General features: G+C 38.3%; 1 protein-coding gene across 2 annotated transcripts in view; it reads right to left on the bottom strand.

Annotated features, from left to right (window-relative positions):
- Positions 1 to 386: 386 nt before the first annotated feature.
- LOC127372083 (voltage-dependent calcium channel subunit alpha-2/delta-2-like) overlaps positions 387 to 16,176 on the bottom strand; it is a 41,512-nt gene continuing 25,722 nt past the window's right edge. Inside the window, exons 14-39 of one of the 2 annotated variants that reach the window (XR_007886534.1) lie at positions 15,008 to 15,057; positions 14,736 to 14,825; positions 14,548 to 14,613; positions 14,096 to 14,170; positions 13,905 to 13,979; positions 13,596 to 13,667; positions 13,297 to 13,368; positions 12,302 to 12,363; positions 12,074 to 12,150; positions 11,918 to 11,978; positions 11,737 to 11,834; positions 11,557 to 11,647; positions 11,385 to 11,447; positions 11,182 to 11,285; positions 10,306 to 10,404; positions 10,086 to 10,177; positions 9,938 to 9,985; positions 9,037 to 9,108; positions 8,467 to 8,619; positions 8,321 to 8,373; positions 8,018 to 8,073; positions 7,533 to 7,656; positions 7,325 to 7,434; positions 7,132 to 7,214; positions 3,862 to 5,566; positions 387 to 2,050 (exon numbers count right to left, since the gene is read on the bottom strand). Coding sequence is in view for 1 of the 2 variants with exons in the window: in XM_051415438.1 (XP_051271398.1) it covers positions 5,453 to 5,566; positions 7,132 to 7,214; positions 7,325 to 7,434; positions 7,533 to 7,656; positions 8,018 to 8,073; positions 8,321 to 8,373; positions 8,467 to 8,619; positions 9,037 to 9,108; positions 9,938 to 9,985; positions 10,086 to 10,177; positions 10,306 to 10,404; positions 11,182 to 11,285; positions 11,385 to 11,447; positions 11,557 to 11,647; positions 11,737 to 11,834; positions 11,918 to 11,978; positions 12,074 to 12,150; positions 12,302 to 12,363; positions 13,297 to 13,368; positions 13,596 to 13,667; positions 13,905 to 13,979; positions 14,096 to 14,170; positions 14,548 to 14,613; positions 14,736 to 14,825; positions 15,008 to 15,057 (2,060 nt within the window). In the remaining variant the exon portion in view is untranslated. Of the gene's footprint in view, positions 5,567 to 7,131; positions 7,215 to 7,324; positions 7,435 to 7,532; positions 7,657 to 8,017; positions 8,074 to 8,320; positions 8,374 to 8,466; positions 8,620 to 9,036; positions 9,109 to 9,937; positions 9,986 to 10,085; positions 10,178 to 10,305; positions 10,405 to 11,181; positions 11,286 to 11,384; positions 11,448 to 11,556; positions 11,648 to 11,736; positions 11,835 to 11,917; positions 11,979 to 12,073; positions 12,151 to 12,301; positions 12,364 to 13,296; positions 13,369 to 13,595; positions 13,668 to 13,904; positions 13,980 to 14,095; positions 14,171 to 14,547; positions 14,614 to 14,735; positions 14,826 to 15,007; positions 15,058 to 16,176 lie in introns of both variants that reach the window. The other variant, XM_051415438.1, reaches the window with a different exon arrangement.

Here is a 16,176-nt window from a genome sequence, read left to right as displayed (position 1 = left end):
GATATCACAGAGAAACGGGGCACCACCGTTGGCTAGGTCAGTGGTTCCCAACCTTTTTCCTGACTGGACCCTTGTCAAACATTTAGTAAACTGATGACCCCTGTTTAAGTGACATATTTTATGGGTATTTCATATTATATTCACAACTGTACAATGAACCCAAATGAACCCTGGGGAAGTTAACCAGCTATTTAATCTAACTTTATTACCAGCAGTATCAAACCAGTTCTCATTGGACTGCCACGCAGGTCAAAATTGGAAAAACCTTTCACTTGGTGAAGTGTTTTTGGCTATAAATGAGAATGACAAAGTGTATTTTAATCGATTGGACTGAAGACTTGATGTGAGTGTGTGAAATCATCAATGCAACAATAACGATTCAGAGCTGAAGTGAAAAATATCAATAGCATTTAATCACCAAAGATATAAACATTTAAATATCCATTTTGTAATGTGACTGACAAAATCTTTACAAAGTTGGCCTTCATCTTCTGCTGACTGCTTCACATCGTCTGTACAAAAATGAGGTGGCATTGGAGACTGGCACAAAGAGAGGAAACTGTCCCGAGTAAACAACAACGTCAGCAAAATGAAAAGCAAAGTTACAGCAAAAACATTAACATTCTCATCTTTTGATACTCAGTAAATAAAAAAAGGACAAAGACATACAGTAGATTATGTTTTTTTTCTGTTTCTGCAATTTTCTTGTAAACTGCTTAGTGTGCCCACGCAAGCTTCAAACACATTCAATTCCTTTCTGTTCAATACAAGTATTATTCACAATACCCAAATAAATAAACAAATAAATAAAATAATACATAAACAAATTAAATAAGCAACACTTAAATCTATTTCATAAACTAAGTTAATTCATAAAGGGGTGTCCCCACACATGCCACTGCCTTGTTTTGTTTGTTATACAGCCTTTAAATGCATAAATAATATCCAGTGTTTTTTAATGTCACTTTTTTCCTAAATAAATGACAAAAGTTTAATCAGGCAGTATGTTGCTCATAACTCTAAACTTCTCTGTGCTTTTACTTGCTGCAAAAGACCTAAATTGCAAACACTGACAGTTATTGTAGGCTTCACTGAAGTCAAACTTTCAGCTTCGTGAGTTTACACACAGCAAAGAGCTCAGAGGCCTCCACATCACCCCAAATATCCACAGAGGGCGCCTCCGTTTCTCCCCACAGGACTGGAGAGCTGGATGTGGACAGGAATGTAAAATATCCATCAGACTATATACACAAATCTGTAAATTGTTTAAAATATCATGCAAATAAATACCGGTAATTTTAAACAAAACTACAACACTGACCTCAACAGTAGTAATATATTGTAGGCTATAAAGAGTTTCACAAAATGTCTTTCCGTCAATGTACAACAATGTTGTTTGAATGATGCAATACGACCTAAAGTTAATACTGCAGGTCTCCCAATAAAAGCTTTTTGTTTTGGTCTGTTTTTTGTTTTTTTTTAATCAGTGTTTTTGCTGAGGTCTCCAAACAGTGTTGAGCTTTAATCTGCTTCTCCGGTCCCCACCATGCTCGGGTACAGCAGAGATGCACAACAGCAGGTAATACTGTACATAAACATTCACTCGTTTCAGTCAGTCCTGATGGAAAAGTACATGTTTCCGACAGGCTTCAAATATAGAATATACAGTGTGCAGATGGGACGGAGTAAATCTATGAAAAATGGACAGTGTCTGTGCTTTGATTCGAGGCTGAACCACAGTGTAGAGATAAACAACACGTAGCAGAAGGGCAGCTTTGACACACATCTGTCCATGAGAAGGCAGGAAGGGAGGCCGGCTGCTTGACACACTTCTGTCGTGCTCTTTCACAACTGCGTGGTGCTCCTTTAAAAAAGGTTTCACAAGTTCATGAAGAGCATCTTTTTTTGTTCCCTGACCGAGAAGTCCATTCAGAGTTGAACCATTGCAACCCTCGAAATTCAAGTGTGTCTTTCACACGGTCTGCAGGATGAACGTCCACACGTCTAAGATCCAAACGTTCCTGCCATCCAGAATGAGTGCAACAAGGCACTGCAAGGGTGGAACACCAGGCAGACGGAGAAAAACAGCATTTTACAAATATTTTGTCAAAAAAGCTTTTTAAAAATATCCACCATTAACTCCTTAATCAGATCAAATGATAAAACAAAAAAGACATCAGGGGCTGATGAATCATTGTGGGAAAATGTTTCCAGGATTTTATCATGCACAACTCTTTACTTTCTTATTCATTCAAATTAGTTTGAATAATTTAAGTCCCCCTCGATTCCAAAATGTGTTTACTCTACTTGGCTGTTTGACCTTCACTGTGCAGAATGATGTATGGGCAGAGTGTGACATTAAAAAAAGTTTTCATATTAATCTGCTGAAGGATGAAAGTTTCACCATGCTTACCTTAAATCTGATTTTAAAACATCTGTAAGAACAGAATTTGTGACATCACAACTGTATGTGATTTGTGTGATGTGAAAACTTAAAAGTGAAGGGGGTCTTTAGAAAAGCATACTAATGAACACATTTTATGTTTTAACATTACATATGCTATAGCCTTGTTTGTAAGACTTTAGCAGAAACAGCTACTGAACACCCTGCTCACTCTTTGAACTGTACCTTACAACTACAGAACTTTATACATAAAATATATGTGACACAATTACACTATTAGTTGATCGACTATTTCGATTATCAATTAACCATTTGCTTGGTCCAGCTTGTGCAGTGTGATGGTTTGATGCTTGAATATTTTTGGGGTTCGTGCAGTTGTTCAGACAAAACAAATCTTTTAAAGATGTCAGTCTGATCTCTGGGAAACTGTGAGAAGCATTTTTCATTATTTTGTTCCCATTTTACACACAAAACAAGTGTCGATTAATTGAGAAAATTATGGCCAGAACAATCGATAATGAAAATAATTTACAGCCCTAATATATGTTGTGTGTATTACTTCTTGTACTATGGGGTCAAGGTTCAACCTGTACGCCTGTATCCACATCTACATCCCTGACATAGACTAAATAAACTATACAAACATTTTAAGTGCAACACTACATGCAGTACTGGGCAGACATTTTAGATGTCATCAGGTATGAGGTATGCATGATAAAAATTTAAATATTCTTCCACAGTGAATCATCACTTTTAAAGAGACTTCAGGGGAATCTCAACAGAGGGTCAAAAAGGATCACAGACTGATAACATATTGATAACACCGAAAGCTGTTCAGAAGCTACATTCCCCATACAGAAGCATACATAAGTGCATAAATTCAGGTTTGACAAATAGTGCTAATACAAGATACAAAAAAGGGACAGAGAGCTTCCCCTCAATCACTAATTACTAACTGATGTAATATGTTTTAAAAACATGTTGGCCACACACACTGACGCCTGTGCGTGTTTTGTGCTGTACGACTACACAGATAACACTGCATGGAAATTACTGGAAATGCATGATACATTGTGGTCATGATAATTAGGACTAGAATAAAGAATTTAATTATGACAGCAGTATTGTCCTTTTTTGGTCTGTTTTAGTCTGGTTTTACACTTCTTATCAACTGGAAGCACTTCAAGATCATACAGAGTCTCTGTGGAAACATTTCAACAAAACAAACCTTGACTTTAACAATGAAACTACACAGACATTTCACCACTGATATGTGTTGTGAAAAGTCACAAAATCTTGCTGGAGGTCTAACATTGGTATCTCTCATCTTATTGGCTTTTCTCACCTGTTGTCCTATACGTCAAAGTGCTCTAAGAAAATATTTTTAGGGGGAAAAAATACATCTAAATTCTGTCTGAAATATGGTTAGATTTAAAGATTTAAAAGACAGGGCGTACTTGAGACGGCAGAGGGAAGTCATTCTTGGTCGTTGTCATGTATGATACACCTTTTAGTCCTGAAGCTGTCTTGGCAAAGGTCAGAGGTGGATTGAAAGACACTGAAGTGAATGTGAGGTTAAGGCCCGGATCTTATATAATGTAAAAACTGCTGTAGGTGCAGGAGCTCCTTTATTGTGCAAATACTTTTTCTAGGACTGGCCATGCAAATGAAAACTGGCGCAGACAATTCATTTTGAATTTCACAAAGCCAACAAAAGCAGAAGTTGCCAGAAGCAGCAGAGTCTGAGAAAACTACAGAAGAGAGTGAAGCTCAACCAGCAGCAGATTCTGTCTGTTTGTTTACATGTTCATGCAGTTAGATTAATGTAAAGATGTCTGTTGTGTAAACGTCTTGGATAGCTTTACACTGCAGTTGTATGAAAACTGTAAATCCATATTAACTATTGAGGTGGGCCTCATCTAATGAACCACAGTAACAATGAAAGATCTAAAAACTCAGAATACTGTCTGTACAAAGTTGTTATATCACTCAGCTGTGTATTTTCAGTGATGGAAAGTAACTAAGTATTTACTCAAGTACTATACTTGGGTACAGTGTTGAGGTTTTTTGTTCTTTACACAAGTAATTCCATTTTATGCTACTTAAAGTAGCTTAAAGTGCTATGGCGCAATGTTTTTGTAAGTAGGTCCCCGTTTTGCAAGCTGGCAGGTGACCAGAGAATGTAGGGCAGAAGAAAACTGTTAGCAAGTAAACATGGATGTACACAAAGCATATACATTTGTTTTTAAATCCTACTTTTTAATGTGTCAGGAAATGCTTTCAACCTGTTTGTTAAACCTCAAGAATACAAGCTGGTTTGGTGGGAAAGACTGATTGTAAACACTTTAATGCTTCTACTGCTACTGTAGTAAATACTGAGAATGATTGTTGTAGATAAAACTACTCAACAGTATACAAAGTAGTGGAAATTATCTTGATAAGCAACAACACTAAAATGCTCCAACATGTACATCAGCAATAATAATCTGATAATATAGTGCATGATATGGTGAGAAAGGGTCCTTTCTGCTGTTAATTTTGATGCTAATACTTCCATTCACTTTTGCTTGTATTTGTACTGTTCGGTATTGCGTCTTTACTTATATAATAAATATCGCTTTGTACCACAAAGCAATTGAATCCAACTGAGTTTTTAGATCTTTTATAATTTCACCACCTTAATCAAACCTATAACTGTAGCTGTCTATTATATATTGGCCTGTTAAAAGTACATCTCAGTTTCCTCCCTGACTTTTTGGTAATCGTTTACATGGCTGAGCCTGTGTGCAGAAATTTTAAACATGCTTGTCCTAGTTTAAGTAGCATGCACACTCAACACATTCTCTTCCTATATTTTGCACTCGAGCCCTGAAACACCAACAAATGCATGAGCAATAAGGCAAAAAACACTAAGAGCTGAGCCATTATTTTTCCCCCAAGCACCAATGCACTGTGGGCCGTTTGTAAATCAAAAAAGAAAAATTTTGCAGTTTCTGTTTGATCTAACCTTCAGTAGATCCGAGCCTAAACCCAAAGAGATGAAAGATGTCAGTTAGAGTGTTTGCAAGTGTCAGAGATGAAAAAGAGGCAGAATAAGCTGAATAAAGAGACTCCTATGGAGGACTGCAGAGCATGACCCCGTCCACACTCTGACGTGTTTTCCTGCAACGAGAATTAATTAAGTTAATTAAAAACAAATCCTCTTTTTCCAGAGCAAATTATTCATCACTTGTACATTAAGAAAATCCTTGTGGTTGTGTTTATACTTCATACATGGAATTTATGCCTGACATTCCTGAGGGACATTTTGAACACAAAAACAATCTTTTGAAAGTAAATAAATTATATTTTGTAGAATCAATGAGCAGACAATCTATTCTATGTTCAATAAATACATTTTCGTTTTTACTATTACAGACAGAAAAACACAATAATCATCTTTCTCACTTTAATCGTTCTCTCAGCTTCTCCGCTCTGTGCACTCTTATGTTTGCCACAATTCCAGCCAACAAGAAGATTAGAGTACGAAATTTATGTTTGGCTGTTTTTGTGTCCAATCCGATTGGATTGAGTTATGCTAAAATGAACAAGTGTGTACAATGTGTCTTCTGGAAGGTGAAGTGAAAAGCTATGGGGGGGGGTTGTGGTTTAAATATGGGGATAGCGTTGCACATTTTCAGACAGTCTCTCCTGGAACACATTAATAGTGTTACCCACTCCATTGTTCACACAAAAAGTGGCATAAATAGCTGTGAATGTCAAGAATGAAAAAAGAGAACTAAAGCGAGAAGTTCAAATTGTTGGTTTTTCGGAAAGTTACAGAAACACAAAGCCCCCACTCTCTATTCCAACCTGATTCCAACATCAGAAAGGTTTTAAACCATCCAACAAGCAGTTTTGTTGAAGCATAATGGATGGCAGCTTTACAAGGAAAGAAGGGACGCACTTGGAAAATAACATAGAAGTAGTTTATACAGTTATGGTTAAATACCTCATTTTATGACCCTTCATAATATTCCAGTTGTAAATTAGTCTGTGCTTTATTAGCTTTGCAAGCTGTCTTGGTAGGTTGTTAACTAACGTCTGCCAGATAAATGGTCCTGTACTTGTATAGCGCTTTTCTAGTCTTCCGACCACTCAAGCGCTTTTACACTACGTGCCACATTCACCCTTGATGGCAAAGTCCATCGAACAGAAACTAACATTCAAACACATTCACATTGCTGCTCCTGATGGGGATTCAGTATCTTGCTCAAGGATACTTCGACATGTGGAACCAGGGGCTGGGGATCGAACCCACAACCTTCCGATTTAGGAACGACCCGCTCTGCCTCTGAGCCACAGCCGCCCGATAAGCAGTAGCTAAGTGAGATGTAACACACTGTTTAGGAAATCATAGCTTTGATTTAGTGGCAATGTTATTGTTTTGTTTTGAAGGAACTACATGAAGGATTAAACTACATTGGCTGTGTAGTTGAAATCAAATTAGCCAACAAGTTTATTTAATACTGTTTATCTGGCAGAGATCAGCTACCAACAGAGATAAAAGTTCATAAAGATTTGTGCACAGAGCTGGGACACAGAGAGAAGTGGATAATAGCAAAAACACAAATAACTTGTTAAAATTAATAATTGTGCTTAGAATTTTTATTTCTGTGCTCAAAATAGCCCGTCACATCAGGGTTGAGGCACAGATATAATGTCATACTTAAAGTGCATCTACTCACTAAGGCACTGTAGTCAAAGCAGGAAGTCGGGCCTTTACGATATCGTGCGTTGCTCAGTACTTCGCATGGATTCTCCTCCTGAACTGTTTGCTTTGAGTTAAGAGAGGTAACAGTGAACGTACCTGCCGTACATTATTGATGAGATTTCCACCTTCCGCACAAATGAAAATGCCACAGAGCTTGAAAAGGATACACTCTGTCCTGACCTGTGTCAATCTCTCTATCTCACATGAGCTGCAGGGAAGCGTCTCAGCGACCACAAAGAGGAGGTTGGTGCTTTCTATCCGTTTCGCATGGAACAGCCTATTGGAGACAGGGATGGATAAATAGCCAGCTTCGTACAGTGTTCAGTACAGGTATGAGAGCACAAACACGCTGCAAACACATCCAGAAAAACCCACCGTGAGCAGTTTCCACAGTCCTGCAGCACGTTATAGGAGTTGGTGGTGTTTGTAAAGTAGAACTGGCTTTGGATGGTCACACAGCTGCTTTCCCTCGTCTCGAAACCTTCAACCAGGACATCATCTAAAACACACACGTCCAAATTTAGCCTTTTTAAAGTAATGTTAATAACATTCTTAACACCCATTTTCAGACTAATTTGGTTTAAATTGATTTTAACCCAGATTTTATGAGGACATTCAACCAAATGATGTTTCCTGGTTCTCCGGTGCAAGAACACATAACGAATCATAACAAACTAAATCCCCTTTTAATGAGGTCAGAACAATGAAAATGAGCTGATTGTTAGATTTGACTTACTTTTTTCATCTAATTTGTATAATTTTTAACATAAAACACAAGGTAATGAGCCTTTCTGAATCCATTAATTTACGCAGATGTTTATGTGCACACACAAAGATTGTGTTAAGATGCATTAATCTACCTTGGTAGAGCCAGCTGTTGTACGCCAGTCCATACAGTAGCTGCTGGGTCACAGACCTATAAAGGTGTTCACATTGCACTTTGTTAAAGAATGAAATACAATCTGTGAACATCAATAAATGAGAGTACACACATGTCACAGCTACAGTAACTTTGAGCTGAAAATAACCAAGCGTCAGCTGCCTAGCATGAAAAAAAGGCCCTCCTGGTTTAATGAACAGAAGTCTGAAAGCAGTTAAGATTGTTTTAAAGGGCGCCTCACATGCTCTTGGTGTCATCTGATTTGCAGTAAACAAAGTCTCACCATGCCACTGTGGATGTCCACCAGGCCAAGCTGAGGATGTCAGCGATGGACGGCTGCAGAAACAGAGATAAGTTACAGACTTTCCATCATATTAAACCAAGTAATAAAGATCTCCCAGAATGAAAATCCTGCAGGTGGTCTCTTACTACAAAGATGCCCCTGGGTGCTGCACCGGTGTGGCTGCTGCTGATTGGTTCACATGCAGACTGGTAGTGGAAAGACTGACGGCGAGTGAAGATTGAGTTGTTGTAGAGTGCGTGCATCAGGTAAGGGTCCACATCACCAAAGAAAAGACCAATCTGTGATAGAAAGGACAGACACCCAATAGAGAGGAAAACAAAGTGCATCAGGGAAACAGCCCCACAGCCCTGCAGTGACAACTGAACTGGAGAATAAACGGAGGGAAATTGCGATGACTTAAGCTAAATTTAGTTTAGTTGAATACTGTAATGATCTTGTACCAAAAACTATTTTTGAAACAAGCAAACAAACAAAATCTGATGTAAAACATGCAATAAAAATAACACCATTAACAACAACTATGTTGATGGAAAGCTCAGAAACTAATTCACATCTGCTTACAGATATTTTTATACCTTTAGGTTTAAAACATACAAAACATAGTGAATAAGTGCTGTACTTTGTTCTAAAAGTAGAAAAGTAGACAGTAGTTATATATTGTATATGAGTAAGCATGTTACCACACAAAGACGTACCTTTTTCCAGTGATCTCTCTGATTGGACATCACCAGGAAGCCACCATCGTCAATGAGATAGCAGAGGAGGTCCTACAGACAACACGGCACAGTTTACATCAAGTGAGCTACACAGCAGCAGCTTTTAACTCTTTACTACATCACTGAACGGCAGGAGGGCAAAGACTGTCTCAAGATACAGGCGGATCTTATAGGAGGAGACAGTAGACTGTAAAAACCTGCAGGCATATGGCAATGGATATTTTCTATACAAAAAGATAATTCACTGCCAAAAAAACATATGAAACAGGATTGATTGTTCCTTTTTCTTCTGTTATTTTCAAGAAAATAAGACTTAAGGGCTCAATATCTGTCCAAACTACTGGTTAATTACTCTTAATCTTAACCATACACAACAGGGAGCAGTGTGGATTTAGTTAATTACACTGGAAATGTCAGTTCAGTGTTCCTCTTACCAGGGGGTTGGCTGACTGAAAGAGAGACAAGTAGCAAGAACAGGTCTGTCCTCATTTATGAATTGTTTCAAGTGAACACGTTAAGAACAGATTTAACCTGATGACAGTATCTGGCTACAGTAGCAGGTCTGCTACAGTCTACTGGTTGTGGGTGGCAGTAGCTCAGTGTGTAGGGACTTGGCTCCTGTGCACTGCCAAGGTGCCCCTGAGCAAGGCAACCTAACCCCAAGCCTGCCCAGCCTGGCACTGTTAACATTGCAGCCCCATCACTCCACCATCTCTCTCCCTGTTTGCATGTCTACAAGTGCATGAAAGTGTGTATTTCAGCCTGTGTGTGTGTGTATAAAAAAAGAGTGAAAAGAACAATTTCCCCAAGGGGATTAATAAAGTATATCTTCTTCTTCTTCTTGTGTTAATGTGAGAATGAAAACACAAAATGTTCTTACGTCGGTGTTGACTTCACAGTCCATCTCACAACTTCTGGATGGTCCACACTGTTTGACAAAATGCGCACCGAGACAATAATGTCACTTTTGTTACAGTAAATGCAGTCTAATTAAGTGATTATTAGTAATTAGTGCCACTGTGCTGTACCTTGTGTGAGCCCTGCCGACTGTCTGACACGTTGCTAGCCAGGATCTTAAACTTGTCCACCCACGCTTCCAAGTCCAGCTTCACTCCAACCACTGAGTGACAAGATCCACAGGATCAGGGCAAAGAGAGGAAGAGGAGGGTGAGAAACAGCATTTTGGTAAGAAGAGAGTACAAAACAGGATACCACATTACGTTTGCAGCATAAAAGTATTGTTCTTACCTGAAGGTTTGAGCAGTTTGCCTCCTAAATTAACCTCAACAGCTGAACTAACCAGAATTCCAATGGTGCCATTTTCTGCTGCTGCAGGGTCGTCCAACGCTGAAACAAAATGTGATTAAAAAAAACTCATCTGAAGACTGAACTGATGTCTCCCATGTATGAACGCTGAATTCATCATTTTTAATTTATATTTAACTTAATTCAATTATTTTTCCCACATACTCATCCCAAGGTCAAACTTAACTTTGACTTTAAAAATGGTAGCCAACATTTACAGTTATGTCTAATTTGATGAAGTAAAGTTAAACCTGAAATAATGTTTGGGGTTTTTTTGTTCGTGTTTTTTGTTTTTTGGCCCATTTGGGGGCAGCAGGAACAAGCTGTGAACACAACATTGACCTATCATCACCTTTAAAGCTGATAATTTATGTGAACTATGTTAGCAAGCATTTGCTTCATTACACATCCACATTCACATTCACTGATTACCAATATGGAGGCCAGTGTAGTGCATTTTTGAGCTGGAATGAAAATAGACCTTTTTTATGTGGACTGTGCCCCGATTCTGCACCAATATGACTCTGTAAGGGTACTCAGAAATCTGCTTTCTTAAAGAAATAACTTTATTAAAGAATATTTAAGTTAAATATTCTTTAAAATGTTAAATAATTGAACACATACATTGTCAACCAATTCTAGTTGACACTGCTGAGAGCATATTCTTCTCTCTTACTTAGTGCTATGATACGGATATGTCTGCGACAGGCCAATATCGGCTGACAATATATCCACTGTGGGCTTTAGTTTTGGTCTCCACCAACTCCTGAGGGAAATATTTGTCTCTTTAGCTTCTAAATGTTCCACCGTGTTACTCACAGGATCTCGATGGAGCTCTGAACATGTAACCTTTGTTGTCGAGGCTCCGTCTGTAGTAATTGGAATTGAAGGGTTCAGGATCCTCATCCCATAAGTCAGCAGCCCTGTACAAACATCATTTAAATTTTTCAGTAAACAGACAGAACACATGTGAGATTACTAATATATTTCTCTGTGTTAGTAAGCTCATTGATCATACTCACATGTTAGGAAAAACACGTGTTATTCCTCCATCAGTGGACGCAAATACAGCCAGGAAGCCATACCTGTAATAATTCGTTTTTTTTATACCATCAAAGCAGATTGTTGTTCATTCACACAGCGTGGTGGATGGTGCGTGAGAATACTGTGTAAAGCAACAACTGGTCGACTCACGAATTCAAGTCTTTGTTCTTCCAAACACGAGAGGCCAGCTGCCCGATAATCCTAGAATCCAAAATCAGGTTGTGGATGAGGCCTTGGTCACCTGAGACACAAAACAAGTATATTATCTCACCTGTGTGTCTGCAGCGGTGCCAGATATTGTAAACTATCAAATGCTGTTAACGCACTCACACTCATCAGATTCTGGGGAAATGTCCAGCATGAGTGAGAGGAAGTTCTGCAGAAACTGGGTGTTGTTGTCGGACAGATGCAGACGTTTGCAGTATTCCCTGAGAAAGACAGAGGACGGATGTATTACTAGCAGATAAAGAAAGAGTGAAATCAAGAGCGCAAAGAGAGATATGGTGGTCACCTTGGAGCCAGAAACACATGACCTGAGGATTCAAAGGAGCTGGGCAGCAACGACTGCATATCTGTAACACAGACACAGAGGGTGTTTTATTTATCTCATCTTTGTGTTTAATCTTAATAAAACAGAATCTTGAAAGCTCTGCCTCTCTATACTCACACTGGAGCTGTAGCATCACATCACTCAGGTCTGCCTGGATGTAGTAGTCATTGTAGGGGGGTAATACCAGACCAAGACTACAGGTGACAGCATCCCAACAAGAAGAAATTAATGAATAAGGAGATAGAGGACGTAGGGTCTCAGAGTGAATCGATCTGTGCATGTAGTCTTCATCGTGACACAGCTGTTTGGTTATTATTTGTAACTGATGACATTGTAACTGCTCACCTGTAATCTGTACCGTTGATAGGAGTCCATGTGTAGCCCCGGTACACCTCATCGATGTATTGCTACAGAAAAGGAGACATTTGAGTACATTTCAGTCAGCTAAAGTATGCAGGCTACAATTGTTTTTACTTCATGCCATGACTGCGATTTTTTACAACCTGGGCCTTAATGTTGTTAGTTAATGTTAGTTAGTTTGTTTGTTTGTTAGTAAAATAAGCTTCAGAACACTTATCTGTGATAATGATGATCTAAAATTCTATATATGTGTTATCAGTCTTTTAATAAAGGGGCAAACACTTCCAATTTAATAACCTAAAGGTATTCATATTTTCTGACAATGTTACGGTTTTCTTACACCGATATTTAATGTAAAAACCGAAAGAAAATAGAACAATATTTTCAACTATATTTAGTAGAAAGAACCGTAACTAAATGGACCTATAGTCTGTCCATTTATTAGCAGTGTAATCTACATGTATAATGTGTATTTACTGTGATGTTGTTGGTCTGTTCTGAACCTAAACCTGAAAAATGATATGATTAAAAAAAATAAGCCTAAATGAGCCTTTAGTTATCTATACCACTTATTTGGAAATAAACGCACAGTGAAAGTTGAATGTAGGTACTTTCTGTTTAAGTCTGCAGACTGATGGCCTCATGAGCTTCATGCTGGTTCTCATCTTTACCTACAGCATGCTGCACATCACTGTCATAGTCTGATAAATAAGACAAAATCGTTTTCTAGGACTTGGATTTAAAATAATGGCTAAACATAGAGTTGCAGTTATGGGTAGATTGGGACAAAGTTGACTTAGCAAGTAGCTCTACATAAATATTTCAAGTAAAAAAAGATGTAAACTTTTTTTGAGACTTAGGTTGTACATAATGTTCTTTAAGCATATTCATTGTACCCCAGATTAAATCTGATCATTAAACACGTGTTAGTAAACTCGAAATAATAGCTACAATGAGACTCAGAAAGATAATTTACTTACCTCATCAATCGACTTGATAAGAGTTTTGACCTGCATTTCACCTGGTTTTCCATCAATCATTTGCCGCCGGATCTAGAAAACATAAAGCAGTTTTATTCACAAACATGTTACAAAAGCGTGTTATGTGGGCCTTTGGTTACCTGCACAGAACACTGCAGACTGGTAGGCAGATTGTCCGGAGGCAGTTGATGTTGTTCACTGGCACGGAAGTAACTTTTAACATGAGCTTAACAACGGCAAGGAACAGAAAATGCCTGAAAACAGAAACTTTTCAGTTCCACTTGGCACAAAGTGCTCACCTCTTCTTTATTGCTATCCTCCACCTCTGCATCCAGGAAGTCCAGTGTCACAGGCTCAGGGAGGTTCACAAGCTGAGAGGAGTCGAGTGAGAAAAATACATTCACACTATCATCAAGTGCAGAACAGCTATATTAGCATCATAATGACCTCAGCTATATATAAACTATCAGAATCTGAAACCCAAACTTTTGTTAGGGACCTGAATTCATATCTATATGCCTCCAACCCTCCCTGTTACCGGCAGTGAAATCAGACTTTTGGTAGGTTAAATATAATAGATTACACACATATATATATATATATATCACCTTTGGCTGAAGATTAGGGTGAAGGAGAAGATATCCATTTGGATCAATGGCAAATATGTATCCATTGGCTCCAAGCTGTTTAGGAAATAGAAAAACAAAGAATAGCAGTGATGTGTCAGTATGTTCAGTCCATCACAAGGACAAAGATGTGAAAAATGTGACTAATAATGGTGCTAATGTGATGTACATACATTGTACCGTGGTGTTAGTCGCTTTATCTCGTCCAGATGCACGTCGACTCCCATGACACCCAATATCAGCTGATTCTGTTCAGACAAATGCAACAATACTTAAAGCCAGTTAAAGGAATTGTTTGGAAGATTATTCTCTTTCTTGCTAAAGGTCAAATGAGATACTGCTCTCATGTCTGTCCGGTAAATATGTAGCTGGTGCCAGCAACAAGTTAGCTTAGCACCAAGAAGTCATTGCAAAACCAAAGTCTCAGCACAGAAGCAAATAACCATATTTCTCAAAATGTTAAACTATTCCTATAATGAGGGTACTCATTTATTATTTTACATTATATAACAGAGATAAATTCTGCCTTTGAAAGGCTGTAAAACAAAAAGAGAAAGTGACTATAATCTGCAACATGCAAACATAATAACACTTAACCTTTCATATAATTACCAGTTTTTTTTACCTGTGAGTTTCCATCCATGGTGAGATTAAATACAGGCAAAGTCCCAGTTACTACCATGCCAAGACCCTACAGAGTCCAAAGACAAGGTTCCCAATCAATACAGTAAATTATGAGCCGTGTGTATCATGTATGTTTGATGTATTTACTATATTTGATCACATACGGCCAGCAGGGTCATGCAGTCTCACCAAAGCATCCTGATACACATTGGTCCACTGAACCTGCTTGGCATCGCTGCCTGCCAGGACCATGGGGCGTCCCAGCACGTCCAGGTACTCCTGACAAAACAAAAGAGATGAGTGACCGGCCGCAGCTTCAAAACCACCAACATCAGGCCACAGGAAGAATGGTTGTGCAAACAAATGGATGTAGATGTTTCGACAGAGTGAGTGAGCGCCACAAGGAGAATTAGAAACGGGGAATGGGGATCAGCTGTGTCAGAGGCACTAGACAAACCCACCTGGGTGTTAATCCTTATAGCACAGATGGAACGGATCTCAAAATAGTAACCTGGCAAGCGACAGAGAAAAAAGACAAACAGGGAGAGAGGGAGAGGGAGAGGGAGAGAGAGAGAGAGAGAGAGAGAGAGAGAGAGAGAGAGGGGGAGGGAGAGCATGTGTGAGAGATGCTATCAGAAAAAAAAACACAGGAGTGGTGCTCATAAATATTCCACATTTTACTAGATGTTACTAGACCAGTGACTCAGCCACTTAACTCCCACAGATAGGAAGCTTAAAGAGGAACACGACTGAGCTTAAAAACTGAGGTATCGGTATTTGTATTTGCACAGTTCAGTCAAGATCATTAAATCAGCTGTCCAACGTGAAAGGTCCCACAGAACCTGAGACCCAATTTCTTATCAGAATCTGCTTCATAGAAAACAATCTTTTTTAAATATAAGATCTCGTTTACCAGTTTTCCAAGCTGCTATCATTATATTTTACTGCAACCAATAATTATATTATTATCAATTCATCTGCTGAGTGTTCTCTTATTAATCTGTAAATTATTAGGTTTAATTTATGCAATACAATGTCAGAGAATATTGTCTTCAAATGTCTTGTTCTGTCCAACCGACAGTCCGAAACCTAAAGATATTCAGTATTTAGTCATGTATGCTGGAACTTGTTAATGTTTTGCATTTTTGTTTGTTAGTAATGAATTCAACAATTCATCAATTATCAAAATCCTTAGATTATAATAGATTATATGTTGATAGACTAATGGATGAATCAGCTAATTGTTACAGCTCTACAATGCAATCCAATGACTATTTATATGTATACTAGAGAAATGTTAAAATAACTCAAATAACGTAGGCTGTAATCTCTCATGGTCAATAAGACAAATTGTTTGAAAAACATATTTATAATCCACAGACCACATGTGCAATCTCCAGCTATAAAGTTCACTTTACTGGTGATATTGATCTGGGTCATCCTGATGTCTCTTTGTTAAGTAAAAATATAATTTGATGGACATAATCAGATGACATAAAAGGGCATTCCCCTCTCAGATACAACTCTCTCTCAGCTTAAATCCAACCTGTCGTGTCAGAATAACAACAGAATCTGTACAAAATAGAAACCAGCTCCGTGTGAACAAAAGACAACTCTTGTGCACAAGTTA

This window comes from Dicentrarchus labrax, unplaced genomic scaffold (assembly GCF_905237075.1).
Source record: "Dicentrarchus labrax unplaced genomic scaffold, dlabrax2021, whole genome shotgun sequence".
NCBI lineage: Eukaryota > Metazoa > Chordata > Actinopteri > Moronidae > Dicentrarchus > Dicentrarchus labrax.
This window is presented reverse-complemented; position numbering and strand designations above follow the sequence as displayed.